This window comes from Orcinus orca, chromosome 15 (genome assembly GCF_937001465.1).
Source record: "Orcinus orca chromosome 15, mOrcOrc1.1, whole genome shotgun sequence".
NCBI classification, from domain to species: domain Eukaryota; kingdom Metazoa; phylum Chordata; class Mammalia; order Artiodactyla; family Delphinidae; genus Orcinus; species Orcinus orca.
The window spans coordinates 63,565,550-63,582,698 of record NC_064573.1 but is presented as its reverse complement, the minus strand read 5'-3'; the positions used below and the strand labels follow the sequence as shown (position 1 = coordinate 63,582,698).

General features: G+C 55.1%; 1 protein-coding gene across 7 annotated transcripts in view; it reads right to left on the bottom strand.

The window, feature by feature from the left end:
* The window catches only part of PI4KA (phosphatidylinositol 4-kinase alpha), a 95,408-nt gene that overhangs the window by 15,609 nt on the left and 62,650 nt on the right, over window positions 1-17,149 (bottom strand). For all 7 annotated transcript variants that reach the window (XR_007471535.1, XM_049697571.1, XM_049697572.1 and 4 more), the window contains exons 20-32: window positions 16,671-16,779; window positions 16,206-16,342; window positions 15,899-16,032; window positions 13,556-13,638; window positions 9,945-10,015; window positions 9,745-9,869; window positions 8,610-8,691; window positions 8,374-8,457; window positions 8,188-8,277; window positions 7,579-7,698; window positions 5,866-5,958; window positions 5,276-5,432; window positions 4,920-5,047 (exon numbers count right to left, since the gene is read on the bottom strand). Coding sequence is in view for 6 of the 7 variants with exons in the window: in XM_049697571.1 (XP_049553528.1) it covers window positions 4,920-5,047; window positions 5,276-5,432; window positions 5,866-5,958; window positions 7,579-7,698; window positions 8,188-8,277; window positions 8,374-8,457; window positions 8,610-8,691; window positions 9,745-9,869; window positions 9,945-10,015; window positions 13,556-13,638; window positions 15,899-16,032; window positions 16,206-16,342; window positions 16,671-16,779 (1,413 nt within the window). In the remaining variant the exon portion in view is untranslated. The remainder of the gene's footprint in view (window positions 1-4,919; window positions 5,048-5,275; window positions 5,433-5,865; window positions 5,959-7,578; window positions 7,699-8,187; window positions 8,278-8,373; window positions 8,458-8,609; window positions 8,692-9,744; window positions 9,870-9,944; window positions 10,016-13,555; window positions 13,639-15,898; window positions 16,033-16,205; window positions 16,343-16,670; window positions 16,780-17,149) is intronic.

The window sequence follows — 17,149 nt, the reverse complement described above, 5'->3', positions numbered from 1 at the left end:
CGGTACGTGGGCCTCTCACTGTTGTGGCCTCTCCCGTTGCAGAGCACAGGCTCCGGACGCGCAGGCTCAGCGGCCATGGCTCACGGGCCCAGCCGCCTCCCGGACCGGGTCACGAACCTGTGTCCCCTGCATCAGCAGGCGGACTCTCTACCACTGCGCCACCAGGGAAGCCCCCTGTTTTGTTATTTTAATCATAAAAGGAATATATGCTCACTGAACAAAATTTAGAAAACCGAGGAAGGTATGAAAAAAAAAATCACTAAGATCTCCCCATGATCCCACTTTCCAGCCTTTTTTCACCAGAAGCCCCTCCTGGACCATAGCCAGGAGGTGTCCTGCTTTGTGGTGCAGCCCACCTGTGACAGCACTGCCTGGAAACCACGCAGGGGAGGCCGCCTGCTCAGGGCCTCTGGGCTGGCAGTGGCAGGGGCGTGGCGGGCTCCAGAACCCAGTTCCTCCTCTCCACCCCCATGGACCCCACACGACACCTTTATGCCGCTAACCAGGCTCAGGGAAGAACTGTGGGGGCCGCGTGGAGCCTGTGACCCCACCAGCCTGGGTGAGGGGTTCGCAGGGGAGCAGCCTCTGTGGCCTGACAACAGCCAGCGGCTCCTTCCAGGACATCCAGAGCCCCTGCGGGGACACGGGGACCCCATCCCTCCTCCCATTCCATGGCTGCTCAGGGCGCCAGGCAGCCAGTCTCAGGTCCCCTCGCCCACTCGTTAGCAGCAGTGAGCAGTGGGAGTCGGGGCAGCCCTGAGGAAGAAGGCAGGGAGGTGATGCTCGCCTCTGCCCTCCTCCCTGCCTGCAGGCACAGAAGCCATCTGGAGGCCATGAGGTGAGGACAGAGTCCAGCACAGACAGAAGCCCATCCACGACACAAGGATGGACTCCCGGCGGTCGCCCCTGCAGCCAAACGTGTTGCAGGGTGGAGGGTAAGGGAGCAGCCCACCAGGTTGCCTGCCCACCATTTGTACCCCCGTCCTGGTCGCCACCTTGGCCAGGGCCTGCCCTCCAGGCTCGGGGCATGAGTGTGAACAAACACAACTCAGGTCCAGGCTGAGTAGAAGCAGGCTACAGACTGCACGGCGCTCTCCGCTGGGGGCAAACAGCCGTGAAGGGAAGCGGGGACGGCGTGGCGGCATTTCAGGCAGGGCGGCTGGGGAGACCCCAGGTGGAGGACACAGCTCAGACCAGCCCTGGAGAAAACCTGTTTGAGGACAGCGCTGCCAGGGAGGGAGTGGCACCCACAGTCTAAAGCAGGAGCCCACCGGGGCCGGGACAGCAGGGATTGCAGGGTGCCTGTGGCGGCAACAGGGGGCAGAGGGGCCTTGCTGGTCAGACACCGTCCACCTCTGCTCTGCGTGAGCACAAGCAGCATGGACAGGTCTGGGCGTGGGAGGGTCCTGATCTGATCCATTTTCCTGGTTCCTCTGTGTAGAGAAGGTGGAGGGGTCTGGGGGGAAAGCAGGGGCTGGGTTGTCTCCAAGTGCAGGGGAGAGACAGGGGCTGGGCCAGGCTGCTGGGAGGTGGTCAGATTCTGAAGATGCTTTAAAGATAAAAGGTACACCTGACAGGATTCACTAAGGCTCGCCGTGGAGTGTCGGGGGGCAGAGAGGGCCATGAGGATTTTGTCTGGGCGTTTACAGACTGCCGGACAGTGGGGGCCAGTCTGGGCCTGTGCTCTTGTTACGGGTTACAGAACCAGGGGACCAGAATTCTTTCCTGTCTCAGTGGAACGAAGGCCCAGACCCTTGTGCTATATGAGACCAATAAGATTGCTCGGGCTTTATCTCCCCACGAATGCAAAAGACTCCAGCAGCACCCGCCTCTGAGTTGGGGCTACGAACGATTTTTGTTTCCTTCTTTGTGCTCATACCTTCCAACTGCTCCATAACCAGCAAACATTGGCAGATAATAGAAAAAATGAAAAACCAGGGTGCAATGATACTAAAGACATAGAAATATAGGGGAACGGCCCCCACTTCGGGGTGTGGAGCATAGCTGGGCCTGGACAGCAGATCGTTGCAGAGGCCAGGAGCAGGGAGACAGACAGCCTTCAGCCCTGAGCCAACAGCAAGAGCTTGGTGACACCAAACCCACACATAGCTGTCGGGCTGTTGAGGAGGGCAGGTGAAGAGCTGCCAAGAGCTGCTTTCTAGAGAGAGATCACATTTCCCTGGGAAGGATAAGCCCAACAGCCTGGGGCCAGCACTAGGTCTGGCACAAGTGGTGGACGGACCTGCCAAGGCCGAAACCTCAAGCCAGCCAAGCTACTGATGATGGCAGAGGCAGGGGACAGACTGGAGTCTGACAGACCCCAAATGACGTAGCAATTTGCTTGGCATAAAAACCCCTCCTTGGGGACTTCCCTGGTGGCTCAGTGGTTAAGAATCTACCTGCCAATGCAGGGGACACAGGTTTGATCCCTGGTCTGGGAACATCCCACATACTGCGGAGCAACTAAGCCTGTGTGCCACAACTACTGAGCCTGTGCTTTAGAGCCTGTGAGCCACAACTACTGAGCCTGCATGCCACAACTACTGAAGCCCGCGTGCCTAGAGCCTATGCTCCACAACAAGAAAAGCCACTGCAATGAGAAGCCCGCGCACTTCAATGAAGAGTAGCCCCTGCTCACCGCAACTAGAGAAAAAAAAAAAGAAGGAAGATGTGAAGGTGTGATGTAAAGCAGGAAGAACCCACCCTTCTTGCCAAGATGAGCCCCTCGGGGGTGCGGCCTTCACTTCAGCCACCAGGCACAAGGAGAAGATAAAGCAGCAGGGCCCCTCAGTCTCCACTGTTTTTCTAAACACAGTGTCAGGTCCACAGTCACAAACTTGAACACAGATGACCCTGATGCTAGAACTAACCGACCAGATAAGGATTTTCAAATAATTATCATAAATATGTTTAGAGATTTACCAGAAAAGATAGAAAGAAAAGGTGAAGATACAGAAATTCTCGGGAAAAAAATACAAAGTATAAAAAAGAAATACAAAGTATAAAAAAGAAACTGAAATACTAGATCTGAGGATTATGATATCTGAAATAAAATACATTAAAAATGGTTTAACGGGCTTCCTTGCTGGCACAGTGGTTGAGAGTCTGCCTGCCGATGCAGGGGACACGGGTTCGTGCCCTGGTCCGGGAAGATCCCACATGCCGCAAAGCGGCTGGGCCCGTGAGCCATGGCCGCTGAGCCTGCGCGTCCGGAGCCTGTGCTCTGCAACGGGAGAGGCCACAACAGTGAGAGGCCCACATACCGCAAAAAAAAAAAAAAAAAAAAAAAAAAAGGTTTAACAACAGAATGAATAAGGCAGGAGGAAGTACTAGGGAACTGGAAGGAGGCCAATGAAAATGGACCAAAGCGAGAGAAAGAATGAAAACAACCCAAGAGAATGCTGACGACCCTCGGACACTGCCATCGTCACAACATCTGCACCACAGGCATCCCTGGAACCCAAGTGAGAAGGGGCGAACCAGGTAAAAAATATATTTAATGAAATACTGGCCTGAAACTTTCCAAGTCTGATGAAAAACCTGACATCTCTAGATTTAGGAAGTTCAAGGAATCCCAACATAAAATACACAGAAAACCACACCCAAGCACAACAAAGTCAAACTATTAAAAATCAAAGATAAAAAAACCCTAAGAATAGCTAAAAGGAAAAACAAACAAACAATAGCACATACTGAGAAAGGATGATAATTTGTGGATTTCTCCCCAGGAACAATGCAAGCCAACAGATGATAGATGTGTGTAACATGCCAAAGGCAACTTAGGATCACAGACCCAGGAAGAACAGCCAAAGCACTAGATGAAGGTGAACTAGGCTGTAAGTTCACTCCCCCCACCTGCAGCCCAGGAAGCGCTGAGGAGAACTACAGACCCAGGCTTACACAGGTAAGTGAGGACGGGGAAACGGTCTGGATACACCCATAAGGCTTAGGAAAAACATTTGACAACACAGACAGCACTGTTACAAGGCGTGTATCACACACAGCAGTGAACACAGATGAAGACAATACACGCACGGGTCCTGACGGAGCGGGATGTAGCTGTGACTGAAGAGCCCCTGCCCTGCAGTGACAACAGCTGCCGTGAGGTGGGCCAGGTCGGCTCATCCTCACAAAGACTCTGTGCAGACCCCTTGCCATCACCCTCGACACACAGGCAGGGACCTGCCCTGGAACCCTGAAGACAGCACAGCCAGCTAGGCGAGAGCCCAGACCCAACCGACTTCCCTCCTGAGGGGCAGGGGCCAGTGTCTCTGCTCCCCACACAACCGACTTGGCCCCTCCACAGACGCCCGCCACCGTGAGCTGGACACAAACTCCGTGAGGAGGTACGACTACGGCCGGCCACCTCCACGCCTGGAACACTCCAGTTCCATCCTTGGAAATTATCCAGCTGACCCTCAGGGGCAAAAAACACAGAACACTCCTTCTGACCACTTATCTCATTATCTTAAGAAACTCAGAAAAAACATGTCAAATCCCATTTCTGTGAAAATTAATGGGATCTTTGAAAAATAAATCTGTTCTTAGGTGTTTATCCCATCAGCTGAAAGGGTGTGTAGACCCTCCCCGTGGGGCCCCTCCAGCAGGAGGGCTGCTGTCCCAGAGTCGGCAGGTAGGACGCGGGTCACTGTGGATAAACACAAGTGTCTACTTGTGGAGAAATGGCTCCCCCTGCCGAGCTTTAGAAAAATAACAGCTTCAAGCACCACTGGGTCCTTTAACACACTCCCTCTGGTCCCAGTGACAGTCCTGTGGGCAGGCTTTAATATCACAGTCTTGCTTACATATGAGGCCCTGTAGGGTGAGGGGCTTTCCCGGGGTCTCCACGCTTGTCATCCAAGGGGCCAGGACTGTCTCTCCACCTCTCACCCCGCAGCCGCCTGCAGCCGGCGTCTTACCGGCACTTCCACTCCATTCTTGCCAGCCAGCAGCCACTCCCAGCAGGCCAGGGCCGTCTCCATGCCGTGCTCGTTGAACATCTGGAGGGGACCCCAGCACAGGTGATGGAGGAGCTGCGGGTCACAGTCTGGAACCAAATGCATGCTGTTCAGAGGCCCCGACAGGTCGACCCACAGCCTCCCTGGGTCAGCAGGACAATTGGCACCGGCCGGAACAGCGCTGGCCTTTTAATTACAGCCCCACCCACCCCAGTCCTGTGCGTGATGCCGCAGGGATCTCCCGGGGGAGCGCAGGCTCTCTGCGTGGCCAGGACTCGCTCCCTGGGACAGCAAGGTGGCCCGGGCCTGGGCGGTACCTTTGCTGCTGATGAGCATGGCCGTCAGCTTGAACATGGCCTCTGTGTAGTGCTGAGGGTCACCCGTGCCCAATGCTGCCTTCAGCTCCTGGACCATCATTTTGTTCAGGTCAGACGTCTGGCCTGTGGCGTCTGAGAAGCGGATCATCCCATACACCTGTGGAACGTCAGCGGAGGCACATGTGGCCTGGTCACCCGGACCACGGGGCTTCGTTGCCCACGCGGAGTGACAGGCTCGTCTGGGTGCTGCCGCCACCGCGCATGGTGCCCCGGAACTCCTCCTCTAGAAACAAGTGCTGCTCCCACCATTCTGGACAGTCCCCGAGGGCGGGGACTCGGCCCTGATGTCTGAATCCAACACTGAGCTACAGCAGAGCTGCCTGCACGTGGGCTGAACAAGATCAGCCACGTGCTTCTTGAGTTGGACATTACTTTTTTTCCCAAGAAAGGTGTTGCTCTCTTATTCACAAGACTTGACTAGAGAGGAGCTCCCACTCCTTCCAAGAACCAAACCTTCCCCCCAAGACAGACCTCCCGCCCCCACCAGGAAGGAGAGGACGCTAGAGGGCCCCGACGCAGCGGGCGGCTACCTCGCCTGCGTAGCGGTTGCGCAGGTTGAGGGATGCCATGAAGTTGGAGTAGTCCTTCTTCACGCAGGCTGGCCGCTCCGTGAGCTGAGTCGCCTGCAGAGACGGGACAGTGACTGCACACCCTAGTGGCCAAAGCCCAGTGCAGTGAGGCTGTCATGCTCAGACCCGGGTTATTAAAATCTCCAGCAATAGCAAGTGAATAAAATGAAACACCTCTAAACACGCTCTGGGGTCTGCCAGGTCGCATGGAAAACAGAGTTTTAAACATTTTACTCTGAAACATCTCCGGAAGGAAGCTGGGACTACAGCTTTGCTCCATGACCAGCTACTTCATCCCCACTGGTGTGGCTGCCCACACTTGGAAGGGACCTTGGCTCACACGGCCCCCACTTCCCCTGCCTTGGCCTCGCCTCTCCAGTCTGCCCACCCCTCCAGGCCCCTCCTCCAGCTGGACCCGCCCAGTGTCTCCAGGGCCACCTCACACTGTCCCTTCAGCTCTGTTCCCTACACACCAGCACAGCCAGTCGTCATACACGGACACTACTGGAGACAACCAACCCTCAGATGCTGCGGTTTTGGGCAACTTTTTATTTTGGGGTGGTAGGGGTGGGGGGAAAGAAGGTCAGGGGAAAAGATATAAACAGTAAAACTGGACCACAAACAAAAAATACACGGTTTTCTCATAAAAATTTTAAGCTGGTTCATTTTTAAACAGGTGACCTGAGAGTGCATTACATTTTTTGAAGACAGTGGCCTGGAGCAGGCATGTGTGGGAAACTGGCTCTGCCACTCACTGTCCCTGACCTCGGCCTGCTCCCCAGGAAGTGGGGACACGGGGTCCTCTCGCCAGGCTGAGCACAGTCCTGAGGGACTGAGAGCTGCCAGACCCTCCCTTGCATCTCTCTGACCCCGCTCCTGTGCCCAAATCAGCCCCCAGCCCACTCCCCTCTGGGCGGAGAGGTCAGCCAGGCCACAGGCTGCACCTTCTGCAGGGCAGGGGCTCTAGGGCGGGGGTCTCCCAACAACCAGCGATCAAAACACAAGATAAAAAGGGTCCTTCCCTCCTGAGCAACAGGAAAGGGAAAAACCTAACCTAAATCTACTTTTCTGTGGAAAAATCCCGAAATCTTTTAGGCAACATCACCTTGGACCAGGACCGAGCCCTGCTGGCCTCTGCCCGCATCCTCAGCCTGCCTAAGGGGCGGCTCCCTTCCCACCTGGGCGCCTGGCCTCCCCTGACCCCAGAGCGGGCAGCATAGAGGTGCACGTGGCCACCTGGGCTCCCACGGACCGCAGAGGCCCTGCACTGGGCCCCAGGGTTGGGAGACGCCAAATCGCACCACTGCCGGACAGGCCACTGCTGCCAACCACCAGCTTTGAGGCAAATCTCTGATCTGGTTCAGAGGGAACCCCTCAGCGCACGTGCTGCCCCTAAATGAACCTCGAGCAGAATGAGACGAAGCCAAGGACGTGGGGTGCAGCTCGGTCCAATGGATGGCCAGGCCAGCGTGACCATAAAACGTGCTGACCGTGTCCAGCAGGACACTTCGTCCATCGTGGACCTGATCCTGATAAAGGATCAACCTTAGAGCTCCGTCAGAAACACGGTGAGCAGCTCCCCCGAGCCTGGGGTCTGCCACAGACACCGCAAACTCCCCATATGGGGGCAGGGCTCCCACGGCTGGAGACCCCGCTCCCCAGAGGCACACGTACCCCAAGGGTGGTGTTCTGCTTGTTGTAGCTGGCAAACTGAAGGATGCTCTCGGTGGCCATGGCCAGCCCCGTGTGCTGCGACAGCCCCGACACCCAGTTCTGGTGTTTGTTCAGGTATTCCTGAGACGGGGAAGCGCCGTGTTATTTTAAAGGTAAAAGCAAGCCTTGTGCAGCACGTGTGAGGTGGGGGAGGGAACCCTGACTCTAAGGCTGGCTTCGCCCGCCCTGATCCACTGAAGAGATGGCTCCGCTCGGGCTGCCACTCCCTTGGGACCAGAGCCAGAGCCAGAGCCAGCCACTGTTCCTGCTGGCCTGCCGGGCTCCTGGCCATGCCACTCTCGCCCAGCCTGCATGCACCCCTAGTCCTGCCTACCATAAGCGGTCGGCTCCCCTGGGCCTGCCCCCCAGTCCCACCGCACCTGCCCTCCTGGCCCCTGACCAGCATGCTCACCCCACAGGGTGTCCCATTACCCTGAGCCTGGACCAGTGTTCCTGGTCTGCTAGTTCACACCAGTGCTGTCGGTATTTCCAGCACGCTGTCTGGCTACAGCTCTCTGCAAGGCTGGAAGGAACTCCCCAGGATGCTTTTTGATGATTTCAAGAAAGTACCTGTAGGTGAGACTTGGTGACTGTGGGCGCCCACTTCATGGCCTCCTGCAGGATCATCGCACAGCGCGCAGCGAAGTCCTTGACGATGCTCTGGAAGAGGGTGCACCGGGCTGTCAGAGCTTAGTGAACACAGGGCTGGACCATGTCCCCCAGAGCCTTGTGTTGAAGTTCGAACCCCCGGCCCACCTCTCGTGCTTCGCAGGTGTCGGGAACGGTAATGCGATAGGGGGCGTCCGGAATGTCGTAGTAAGGCTGGTCCTTGTGAATATCCTGAAAGAACACAGGTCCCTCTTCCAAAGCAGGTCCCTGTGCAGCACCTCCCTCCCTTCCCCCACCCCTCCCATCTGTGATGGGAGCCCCCCAACCCCCCATTCATGGCTTGTGGCATGAGCTAGGCTCAGAAGGGTGGGCGGGGTACTCACGGCGTTCAGTGACAGCGACAGGGTCTGCAGGATGTCCAGCATGGTCTTCAGCACCGTCCCGCTCCAGAGCAAGTGGGGGAATCTGCACCCAGAGCCACCTCTCAGGGCCCAGAAGCCACCTGTCCAAGGAGCTGTGCTCCTTAAGGCCCCTCACCCCTCCTGCTGCCCAGCCCCGGCCCCCCCCCGGCCCCATCATCTTGGTTATGCGCTGGCCAGACCACTCCCTGCTTCCCACAGGGATCCTCCCTGTTTTCAACCAAGGCCCCTGTACCCTCACGTGGAACATGGCAGGACAGGTGACCCTCGAACAATGGGGGGCTGGGGGTGCCGACCCTCCACACAATAGAAAATTTGCATGTAACTTATAGCTGGCCTGCCGTTTCCGCAGTTCCACAACTGTGGCTTGTGTAGCACTGCAGTGTTTACCACTGAAACCCCCCCGCTGCTCAAAGCAGGTGGCCCTGGGCCAAGGGAAGCAGGCTGCAGGCTCCGTGGCCTGGCTCAGACACGCCCTCCGGCCCTACCTGGATGGGCACATGGTGTCTGCTGCAGGCTCCGGGGATGCCTGCAGGAGCTGCAGGCAGGCCTGGCATGGCAGTGCACTGAGGCTGGCCCAGCCCACCATGAGGGCCCTCACCTGGGAGGACCTGTTCCACGAGCCTGCCGTGCCTCTCAATACAGCAAGGAAAGCCCAGGGTGGAACCAGCTCAGAGTGAGCTCCCCTCCTCCCGAGGGCCTGGGAGAAACTAATTCCACCAGGTCCTCTGGCCGGGCCCTGGGCGGGGAGACGGCACTTAGGATGGCTGTGAGCATCCCAGAGTGAGCCCAGAGCTCTGCAGCAGGGAGGGTGGGATCCCGAGAACAGGGACACGACACCCGGTCAGGAGATGTGCTCTAAGTAGCACCGACCACTCTGAACAGGGGAGGGTTAGACCACTGACTCCTCACTTGCCAACATCCTGTGGGGGCTGCCCCGCCCTTTGAGAGCTGTGACTCTGAGTCCACTTTTCTCTGTACTGATGATGCAAGGTCGACCCTTCCCTGCATCCCAAATCTAGACGTGTGCACACAAACATCCACACACATGTGCACACACGTGAACACACGCACAGCACCAGAAGGAAACCGAGCTCACTTGTCCACCAGCCCGGACAGGTACTTGTCGGCCACTCTCCGGATGCGCTTGTGGATGTGGTTGAAGTTCACCAGCAAGAACTGCGCATGGCGCTCCAGCTCCTCCTCGTTCTCCTTGGTCTTGGCCTGGATTCAGAAGAGACAGGTTGCAGGCCCCGCACGGCCCTGGCAGGCGTGCACTGGCGCTCCAACAAGGCTTACTTTATCTGCCATCATGTTCAGGAAGGCATCAAACACCTTGTCGGCAACGGCGATCACGCACTGCATCATCCCTGCAACAGGAGGGCAGGGCATCAGCAGAGGGGACCACCGTCTCATCTGTCGCTGATACAACACTGTCCCCCAAACTCTCAGCTTTACTTGCATTTCCCCCATGGCCCCCTTTCTGTCCCGGGACCCAGTCCAGGGCACCCCTTGGCATCCGCTCAGCACGGCTCTGAGCCCAGTAGTCTGTGCTGATTCCTTAGGCTTTCCAGTCTTTCTGTCCTCCCCACTTCTGAAGGGCACAGGCATCTTGTAGGGTGTCCCTCAATCAAGGTGTGTGTGATGATCGCTCATGCCTGGACCAAGCTCGTGGGATTTTAGATGAAATGCCCTCCTGGTCGCATCTTATGGGGGTAGGGTGAAGTCGGTGCCCCCGTCACTGGTGGGCTGGCCCTGAATGCTCCCTATACCCTCAGATGCGAGTCCCCAGGTCCAGCCCTCACTCTGGGGCAGGGAGTGGGGGGCAGCGGCTCCCGAGAACCTGTACACGTCAAGCTGCGCAGAGCCCTCCACTTCTCCTGGAAACCATCTATCAGTGTGTTCTGCGGCAGCTGTCCCTCTGGTTCTTGTCGACATTTTCTATCTTCCGCATTCTTTCTCCTTTTAGCAACTGGAATTCCACCTGAAGGCGTGTCCCTCCCCGTGTTTTATTTATTCAACCGTCTAGTCAGTAGGGACTCACGAATGCTCATCATTTGTGTGGCTGCTCCCTCTGGTCGGCTCCTGGGCCCTGCAACACACCTCCCCACCTTCTCCTTCTCTCTTTCTCCTCGTTTCGGCATGACCTTACTTTCTGGCCCTGCAAGGTGCCCTGGGCTCAGCCTATACTCTCCCTGCCCCAGCTCTCCCTAGAGTCACCATTCCTCCACGGAGCCCGGGTTCCTTCTACTGGAGAACAGTGTTCTGACACCAAGATCTGGGCACTAGGTGTGGTCAGTGCTGATGGGGTAGAGCAGAGTTTTAAAAACAACAGCGGGAGAACCACAGTGTTGGCGAGAGAACTGCGAGAAAACACCAATGTTTCCTCCACGACACACCTTGTGTAGCTAGGACGGTTGGTGGCCATCCCTGTGCTGCCAGCGGAGGGGGCTTCCGGGCCCCCCACTGTCCTTCCTCGTCAGCCCCACAGGAGTCAAACCAACCTCTGGACTGCTGTGCAGGGTCACATGGAGCAGCACCTCACAGTCCCTGAGGTGATTTCTCAAAAGATTTCTCCAAGGACTGATTTTTCAACAGAAGAAAAAAATGGTACCCGAGACACCTGGGAATTAGTTCTCCATTAGCAAGAACAAGCTGCTCAAGTCGTCAGTGTGCTGATGGTGCTGGCGTGGGAAGGACTCCTCACTACTTTTTTTTTTTTTAATTTATTCATTTTTATTTATTTATTTGGTTGCGCCGGGTCTTAGTTGCAGCAGTTGGGCTCCTTAGTTGTGGCTCACAGGCTCCTTAGTTGCAGCAGGCAGGCTCCTTAGTTGCGCCATGCAAACTCTTAGTTGCGGCATGCATGCAGGATCTAGTTCCCTGACCAGGGGTCGAACCTGGGCCCCCTGCATCGAACCCCTCCCCCCTGGGAGCTCGGAGTCCTATCCACTGTGCCACCAGGGAAGTCCTAAGACTCCTCACCACTAACTGTATCAATGCCAAATTTATTAACCTTAGAATCATTACTCAGCATTCCTCAAAACATTTTCCCACACTGTTAATCAACCAGACCTTGTGGATCTAGCAAATCAAGGATGCTTGTAAAAAAAAAAAAAAAAAATCATCCATCCAAGGGCACTTGGAGAGTAAATTAGAAGAATGTGTAAAAAAGAGTAAATCCATTGAATAATCTGTTCAGACTGGGGAATATCTGCAGGTATGTGTCCATTGACTCCAGGAAATTTCAGAAAGCATGATTCAAAAAAATGACTTTAAGAATAGTAAAACACTGTTCATTGAATCTGAAAAGCTAATTCTTTTTGCAATCAATCAATAAAAACAATATTTGTTTAAAAAGATTCTATAACATAACTTCATGAATAATTTCTTCCTAACATTTTAGGAACTAGTTTAGTTTCTTAAAAACTTTTTTTCTGAGAATACTTGAAATGATTGCTAATACCATTTACTGAATAAATGCATTATTACATGAGATACATTAAAAAATTTGTGGATTGAGCATACTACATTTCATCAAATATTTAAACACATTTATAAACTCCATCATATTCTTCTAAGCATTTAATTAAAGCACAGGTCTAATATTTCAGTCTCTTCAATTTTTAAATACTTTATAAATCAGCACATAGACCAACACAATGATGCTACAATTTATCGTGTCCTTATACTAAAACTGGTAAACAGTGCCAGTACTATGCATTTAATTTTTTTTCTTTGCTGCCTCAATTTTAATATCTCTTCATGTTTTAATTCCTATTCTTATCTTAGGTTCACCTCAGTAGGGTTTTGGTGATGGGCACATTTTGATACCCTAGAGAGGTTAATTCTGTTTCTGTCTCCCTGGGAGTATCGTCCTGTTGGGACTGGTCACGCCAAGGCCCTGTGAGCCCAGGGTCTGAGGACACTGCATCCTGGGACTTGTCAGTCCTCATGTTTCACACAGACTTTTGTATCCTGAAACTTTCCCGGAAAAGAAGGATGCAGTCTTAAATCAGATGTGGCCCACAGGTCCTGGCCTGCTGGAAACGTGTGGTAGCGAGTGGGGTCTCCTTGTGGGCAGCAGGCCTGCTGAGGTGTGGAGCCCCCATGGCAAGAAGAGGGATGCCCCCCAGCGAGCTCTCTGCTCTCCACTAACGAGTGCCTCTAACAGGCTGCTCGTGGGACGTCTCTGCCCATCACCTGTTGGGCGCCCTTCCTACCTGGTCACTCTGAGACAAGGTGTGACCTTACACATGTGCCCCGCCTCTCCCTGGACCATGCAGCTCTTTCTTGCTGCTCCCTCTTTCTTGATTGCATGAGAAAAACAACTACACGTCCCTACTTCACGAACACTTTAGCGGGAGAAACAAAATGATGATATCGTATATATAATCATACATAATATATATGTAATCTCCTAATGTATTTGGATATATACGTCCTAGTATATTTGCCTTTCTTTCAAGCAAGATAATAGAAATACTGTATCCATGCTCGAATTCTGATAATCTGTTAGTTGGGAGCCCCTGCAGCCTGATTCTCAGTCCTCTCAGCCTGCCTCAGACGCCTGAGAAGCACTACTGCTCCCTGGCCACAAGATGCCCCAGGTCCATCCAGACCGTCCGAGGAGCCCAGGGTCCCTCAGCAGAGGACGGTGTCTGGGACTGAAACCTGGGGGCTGGAGCACATCTGAGCATCAGTGCTTCTACTCTCGGGCCCCTGGCAGCAGAGGCAGAGCCAGAAAGATGTATATGTTTTAGAGTCAAATGTTTTATACTGATCTTTCCAATGTAGTACATAGCCTCATGAAACTATTTTCTTGACACAGACAGAAAACAGGATGCAGTATTCTTTTTTACACTATTAAATCTCAGTTCATTACGAGAAGCCCGCAGGAGTCAACTTACCAGACTTGTCTTTCTGAATAGCTTTATCCTCAAAGTAGCAGAACATTACCTGGAAGCGGTCAGGATCTGTCGAGCGCAGGACCCTACAGGGAACAGCTCAGAGTGAGTCTGAAGCTCTGATCCCCCAGCAGATGGAATGCTGCCCGGGTGGATGAGGCTGTGAGGGCAGCCGCCCCCTGCGAGCCAGGGGTTTTAAGGGTCACATGCACAAGGTCCTAATGGCACCGGCTGCATGTCCATCAGCCAACGGCGCATCAGGCAGCCACCAAAATGAGAGGCAGCTCTCTGTGCTGCTACAGAATATTCGAGACTTCCGGCTGGGAGGAAAGGGCAAGGTGCAGCGGGACAGGTGTGAACAGGTATGATCCCACATCCCGCTGTGTGCGGGTGGGATACACGCATGAGCACGTGGCTGATTTCTAGAAGGGAAAGCTAAGGGACGGCAACAGGGGGCCTCTCTGGACTCAGGGCCAGCAAACGGAGACGTGCATTTCTCCTCCTTAGCATCTTTTCTACCATCCAATGCTTTTCTTCTCTATTCTGTTTTACGCACCATGGACATTTTTACAAGTAAAACAATATCCCTACCCTTGAGGAAAAAAGGAAGAGAAAGGAAAGGCATGTGCTTGAACCAGGGCCCCGGTGCAGGGCGCTTGGCATCTGGGGCTCCACTGAGACGGCCAGGCGCGAGCTCAGCAGTGTGCGTGGATGACGTCCGCACCCACCCTCTCAGATTAAGGCTCCACGGGCGCCGGGGGCTCAAGCGCAGACACTCTCCAGTGCCCTCGTGCACATGGCAAGAATGTGTGCTGTTGTCTGAAAGCTCTCCTGATAACTGGTGGCTGGGATCTAAGCCAGGCTCTGGACTAAAGGCTTCAGGGCTGCTTCTCGGTGCTGACAGGAGTCCAGGGGACCTGGCAGGCAGCTTCGGGCGAGTGCTGGGCTCTCAGAACCACCCGCCAACTAGAGAGCCTGCCCGAGAGCCCTGGGTCACCGTGGGGCACACCGGGGAGTGGACACAGCCCACAGCCCTGCCGGCAGGTGCTGGAGGCCGAGCGGGCCCAGAGGCCTCTCCTGGAGCTACACGTGCCAGGATTAGACCCAGGCTTTTGCTGTTTTGGTTTGGCTTGGTTTTTCTGTGAAAATATATTCTTTGTAAAAAAAAAGACCAGAAGGAACGATACTAACCACTACGGATGGTGCTAGTGAGCAGAGTGGGTTTCTTCCCTCAACTATTTCCACGGTTTTGTATAATGTTCTCCTATTACTTATACAACTGAAAAAAAATGTGTAATGAAAAAAGAAAATTCAAAGCTCCCTTGGCTGCGGGGACTCTGGGACTGCCGGGAGGAGAGGACTGAGGGTGGGAGGACTCACTCCCACTCACCCAAAACAGCTTCCATCTGGTTTATATGTCAAGCTTCCAAGCAAGATCCAATCTACCGGAGGGTCTCGCGGCACCAAATAAAGGTTAAATAAAATAGTGGCGTTGTCCAAACATCCCTCGCTTTAAGAATCAATACTTTCTGTTTTAAGTGGTTTGAGAAAGACCTTATTCTGTATGTAACTGCACCTGTCTTGTTACCTAAACAAATGTCCTCCTGCAGCCCCCCACAGCGGGTCCACAGGGTGGGCGGCTGGGCTCTGGACGTCCTGCTGCTGCTTCCAGTCTCCCTTTACAGGGAGGCAGCAGGCACTGCCCTGGAGACGATGTCGGTCTCAGGCCAAATCAGGGACCGTGACCTTGGGCAGCTTCTTTGAGCGCCTGGGCCCTGGTTCCCTCCTGTGAAGTAGGGTGTACAGTGCCCACCTTGTGGGCTTGCTGGGGGGGCCTGTCAGCGCATGGAGCTCGTGCAGCGCCTGTGGGGCCGGTGCTCCATCCATGTTAGTGCTTCTAGCTGTCAGCTCCCTGTGGTTGCAGAGGCGTCCTGAGTGTCAGGTGCCCCAGAGGACTGTTTGGAGCAGCCCCCCACTTCCCGTTTGCTGTCTGTGCTCCAATGTGGTCCTGGAACCAGCCTGGGGGGTGCCCTAGAGCGTCTCAGAGAGGGCTGGTTCCCGGCAGAGGCTCCAACCCATCAAGTGCACTGAGTTTGTGGCAGCTCTGGTGACAGCTCAGAACCTGTTCCCTTGGGGAGGTGGCACCAGCGTCAGACCCCTGGTGTGTTACTACACGTGGCATCCAGTGATCAGGAAGGACAAGCACAGGAGAAGAGCAGAAGGGGTTGGGGGTGGTTTTTCTAAGACAGCTTACTTGTTAGGAGGAACTGAGAAAAGCCCAAGCCTGGAAGGAACACAAGCGTAAGACCAGCTCAATCGGGGGTACGGGTGGCGAAGCTCACGTACCTCATGTATTCCAGCCGGTAAACGGACAGAAGGTAGGTGGACATGGCGAAGTCCAGCTTGTTGATGAGGGCGGACACCTCGGGGGCCGGGTCCAGCAGGTTGATGATGGTGCTACGGAGCTCGCTCAGCTCGGCCTAGGGACAAATGCCAGGACTGCTTGGGCACGGGAGGGCGTGGCTGCTCCCCCAGATGCAAACCCCGGGGCCGTGCCCGTGAACCAGACATGCAAGACTGGCCCTCACTGTCCCAGAGGGCTTCCCGAAACCCTGCCCGGTACCACCCGTCTTTGGCAGGCAGGCATCCTTACGGGGGTGACTGTGTCGTTCTTCATGGCTGAGTTGTACTGAAGGACAGACCGCAGGGGCTCTTTGCTGGGAAAGGTGAGCAGGGGGGACTTGGTGGCTATTTCACAGACGCCCTCGTACCACTCTTCTGGCCAGAGTCCTGCAAGAGAGCATGGGCTGAGGTGCCTCCTGGCTCGAGAAGAGCTCTGGTGGGGCCCACGCTGAGCTTCTGGAGTCGTGGGTCCTCTGGTTGAGCCACTGTCCCAAAAATGTGGCATAGAAACGAGTGTGTTTCCTAATGGGAGCAGGTTTCCCTAAGGTATGTGGTGTTCCCAGAACCCTAAAGGACTTCGGGAAGTGTTCCCTGAGGAGGCAGCAGCCGCACTGGGCCTGTCTTGTGCGTGGGCACAGGCACCATTAGGTCAGGCCCTTTCGCATCTTGGTCCTTACTCTGCACTGTCCTCCCTGGGGCAGCAAACGTCCCCTACCTGACCCCTCCACGGCAAATCCCATCAGCACAGAATAGAGCCAGAAATCCCGGAAGAGCTTCTGCAACCGCGGCTTCGCTTCTTTGATGGGCAGCAACCGCCGGGTGAGCTGATGGGCCGAGGAGAGAGGGAGAGAAGGTGGTTACCTGCATATGAACCTGACACCTACAGGCGTAAGCTCGAGATCCATTCTCCAGGCTTCTTCTCAGAGAACAGGTCAGTCAGACTGGGCAGGAGAAGGCACAGGGCACAGTAACCAGCAGCCCTCAGAAAGCTCTCCCAGAAACGCTCCTGAGCCTCTTGTATGCGGGGCGGGCTCTGCACTGGGAGGGAAAAGCCCTTTGGCCTCGTCGGGAGGCAGGCAAGCAGCATCCCAGAGTTCCTGGGGACCCAGGGATGGGGCGCTTGGTGTTCACAGACGGGCAGGAAACAGGGAGCAGCCGCCTGGCCACAGGAGCACCAGGCCCAAGGGCCGGAAC